The sequence below is a fragment of the Squalius cephalus genome (genome assembly GCF_949319135.1).
Source record: "Squalius cephalus genome assembly, chromosome: 11".
NCBI lineage: Eukaryota > Metazoa > Chordata > Actinopteri > Cypriniformes > Leuciscidae > Squalius > Squalius cephalus.
Genome location: NC_137132.1, coordinates 29,016,484 through 29,020,739, shown reverse-complemented (window position 1 = coordinate 29,020,739; position 4,256 = coordinate 29,016,484). Strand labels below are relative to the sequence as shown.

The window sequence follows — 4,256 nt, the reverse complement described above, 5'->3', positions numbered from 1 at the left end:
CGTACACTGTTTTCGTGACATGCATGCTGACAACAGAGGTGAATGAGGAAGTGAAAACAAAACAGGATTTCAGTTTGATATTTGGGAACTAACACATGCTTTATTGAGGATGTTTTTACCTTCCATATTTAGCTTTGACTTATTACATAATGGCTTAAAGATGCATTTAAAAGAAGTCAACTTTCTGTCCAAAACTTCCAGTTGTCTCATAAAATCTTGAATACAGAATGCAAATGGGTGGACCATCACCTACAGCAGTGTTTAAAGAATCTGTCGCCACTCACCAGTTTGAGCCATTTGGAAAATGTATCATCAGACAGTTGCATAAGGTTTAAAGAGGGATGTACAAAAATATTGAAATATAAGGGGGACCAAATGTAATATTGGAATAATCTGTAATTGAAAAATCCATAGTAATGCACCACTATTCTGAATTTTGTGAGGGACAAGTGCATTATGAGAGACGTTGAACAAATTGGGATCCAGTCAAGTTCCCTGGTTCAAAACACTACGGGATTTGCATGAATAAGTGGAAGCAGATTTGACGTAAATGTGAAGTCAGTACTTCTCATCAGACTTTCGGTCTTTTTCATTTCCCCTTTTTCTTTGATTGCTTGACAGAGACACAATGAGTGAGGGTGATCTAATCTATCACTTCTGCCAAGAGCTTAAAAGCTCTGGATCTCCCTTTTTGACTGACGCATCTTTACAGATACAGCAACACCTTATTGGAGACTTTTACAGGCACGTTTAGAAGGGAGGATGTTGGACAGGATTGGGTGTGTTGACAGTTCCTGCCAAATCTAGCGTTGTGCTGTCATGTCACAAATTACGCAATTATAAACAAATTTCTCAACCTTATTTATCCAAAACCCAGGCTCAGTTATGCCTGTAGCAGATTACATTTTCATAAGAACAAGGAAAAACTGAATTTTGGAGGTATTATTGCGGCATGTTGCGGCATGCATCTCGTATCAAGACGATTCTGTTTCACTATTCAGTTACTGACACTTTGAGTGATTGAAATGTTGTTTTTATGTTCCATTTAGTCTAAGAGACTGTTCTTTGTCAATATCAGTCAGTTGAGATGGCTAAAAACACAGAGAGAATTTCATATTTTATATCAGCGTGGCATTACACACATTTGCAATGGTATACACAGATAGTAAAGACTTTAAATAGTAACTGTTGAATATTTAAAGATTAAACCGAAAAAAGGGAACATCGCAACTTCAATATTGCAGGCTTGTATTTGTGAATGGACATTACAGAGGGAGAAGCACTGATGATGATCTATTGTAAATAAATACTTCTATGATTTTAGAACTTTATTTTCAAGTGAAGTTTGTAACAGGAAAAAGCAGTGCGTTATGACAGTATCAATAACAGTGCAAAGTTAATATACAGTATTATATAAAGTGCCAACAAAAGTTTTCAGCTTAATACTATGACACTTCAGGCAGTAAATGTGTTTTCATGTGGCATTGCATGAAATACTATCATTCCATTTTGTTTGTGGGTTTAATTAAATAGTGGTTATATCCTAGTATGTTATTTCCACATTCACTTACCATTCTTGAAATGTAAGTACATTCACATATAGTTAGAAGTTCTGGTCTACTTTAATCAAGTTCCAGTTGATCTATATTTGTATTATTCTTACTCCACAGTTAAGTAATCCAAATGTTTGGATAGATATCCACTGAGAACAGGTGTGTCCCCCAGTACCGGGCTGAAGGATGACTTTAAGAGGGAGGTAAATCCCTCTAAAAGGACATAGTTTACTTATTGCCCAGAGAGATATTAACAAACCCAATTAGGGCATAATCCACATGTTTTATGTCACTTTTTATCCACCGCAGAGAGCTGTTTCTGCATTCTGTTTCCTTACATCCACTTTATGTAATGACTTTGAGATTTGTTGCAAGATAGGATGTTGAGCAAGTATCCATTTGTCCAATATATATATATATATATATATATATATATATATATATATGTCCTCATACGTTGGATTCATTGTGAAACATCTTGTTCTTTATGGACCTCAGGCTGAACTGAAGGGAGGAACTCGTCTCCGACTGCATGGCCTCAGAGAACTTGACATCCAAGGAACGGTTCGCCTGAGACTTCCTCTTAATGGAGTTTTGTATTGTCTCTGAGGTGAAATAGTAGACGATGGGGTCGAAACAGCAGTTGGACACAGCAATGCACAGAGCGATGGGATAGATCGTCCGAACCACCGATTCCACCCCGCAGCCCTTCAAGGTTTTGGTCCGCACAAGTGAGTAGAAAACCAAGTTGACATTGTAGGGGATGAAACAAAAGCAGAAGATGCAGAGGTGGACGATGATCATCCTCAAGATCTTTGTCTTGTTCAGCTTCCCTCCTCGACTGACAGTCTGCGGCCTCCTTAAGGTTTGGAGCACCATAGCGGAGCAAACCACGTTCAGTATCAAGGGGATAAGGAACCCCACGGTCTCGATGAAGATCACCACTTTCGAGAGATGGCTCTTCCACTGATTTGAGGAGAAGTTCTCAAAGCAGGATATTGAGTTATTTTGCTTGTTTGTACTATTCAGCATGAAGCCTGTCGGAAGACTTCCAGAAAGCACCAGAATCCAAACGGCGACGCACACGATTTTAGCATTGCGTTTGGTCCGGAGCCCCCTCGAACGGAAGGGGTGAACGATGGCGAGAAAGCGGTCCACGCTGATGCACGTTAGGAAGAGGATGCTCCCGTACATGTTGGTGTAAAAGAGTGAAACAGAGAGCTGGCAGAGCAGACTGCCAAATGGCCAGTTCTGCTGGATGAAGTAAAAAACCCTCAAAGGGAGCGTGAGCACAAATAACAAGTCCGACACCACAAGGTTCATCATATACGTTGTGGTCTCATTGCTCAGTTTCAGTGAACAAGTGAAAATGTACATGGCTGCAACATTGGTGATGAGTCCCACCATGAAGACAATGCTAAACACTATACTGTAGAGTGGATATTTGAAGCTGTCATTCTTCGGGCAACTATTGTTGATTAGCTGCAGAGAAATATTGTCCCAGTCGCTAGAGTTGCCAGCCCATTTCTGGGTCAAACTCTCCATCTGAACAGTCGTGTTGTACATCTCAATGAGAAACAAAGGCACACTATGGGGTGGCAGTTAGGCGAGACTACACAATAAGAGGATTTCCCTCAATCCACAATTCAACAAGGCAAAACAAAGCATGCGCAGCAGACAGATTTCTTCCAACCGCAAAATGGTCTTGCCTTCAAGGGCACATAGATCTCTTTAATGTGTTTTTTTTTTCTCTCTCTGCTGGCAGTTGAAAACTGAAGCAATCAAACACTTCTCTGTGGCATTCTCCAACAAAGCCTCATGTTGAAGGCATTTCACCCCAGAGACTGGAGCCAGACCCCAACTACCTCTTCCCCTCCCCCTTTCCCCAGCCACCCCACAAGATTGTTGCCCCAAGCTTAGAAGTTACTCACTTCAAAGTTTCAATTCACACAGTTCTTTCCTCTGGTTTCACTTGAGCAATACCATCCACAATCAGCCAAAGGGAGTAGTCCTGTTAGAATCCACTCTTAGTATATTCCCATTGAGGAAAAGCAGATGTCTTTTTCCAACATACTAATTAAAGCATTCAAAAATAGTTGTTGTTCCCAGATTTGTCTTGAAGTATCCTTTCAATTAGCCCTCTTTGTTCTCAGTCCCACATATGGTCCAGTGATTGTGGAGCACCTGTAGACCGCATGCAGCACTCCCTGAGTGTGTGACTGTGCAAATGAGCGAGTCCGACTTGCTTCAGCAAGGGTCTGTTGTCCCACCCCCTTCCTCACAGCTCTGTCTTGGTGTCTCCGTCAGCAGTGGCCCCAGGGGCAATTCTGTGCTGTGTGCATTGAAGAGGCGGGAGAGAGGCAGCTGTGCTGTGGAGAACTTCACAAGCCAGTGTTATCACGACTAACGTATCTTGACTAGCCACGGCTCCTCCTACCTCCTGGATAGATCCCTCCTCCTCTGACTGAGAAGAAATTATTATTATACCATGTGCAAGGTGCAAACCGTCTCTTTTGACAACTTTTAATTTGTTATTGTATTCTATAATATTAAACCTTATACCCATAGGACAGTTATAATGAGAGGTTATGCTTTAAAGGATTATTTAAGTTCTCATATGTGTGTTTTGTAAGTTTCAACTGTTTTGTTGAAATCTGGAGCTATAAAATGTTGATAGAATAGCTCAGTTAGTGGGGCTTCATA

General features: G+C 40.9%; 1 protein-coding gene across 1 annotated transcript; it reads right to left on the bottom strand.

The window, feature by feature from the left end:
- Positions 1–346: 346 nt before the first annotated feature.
- lpar6a (lysophosphatidic acid receptor 6a) lies at positions 347–3,939 on the bottom strand. Its single transcript, XM_079885593.1, has one exon. It carries the CDS (start codon positions 3,117–3,119, stop codon positions 2,004–2,006), a length of 1,116 nt encoding a protein of 371 aa, XP_079741719.1. The 5' UTR covers positions 3,120–3,939; the 3' UTR covers positions 347–2,003.
- Between the last annotated feature and the right edge of the window lie 317 nt (positions 3,940–4,256).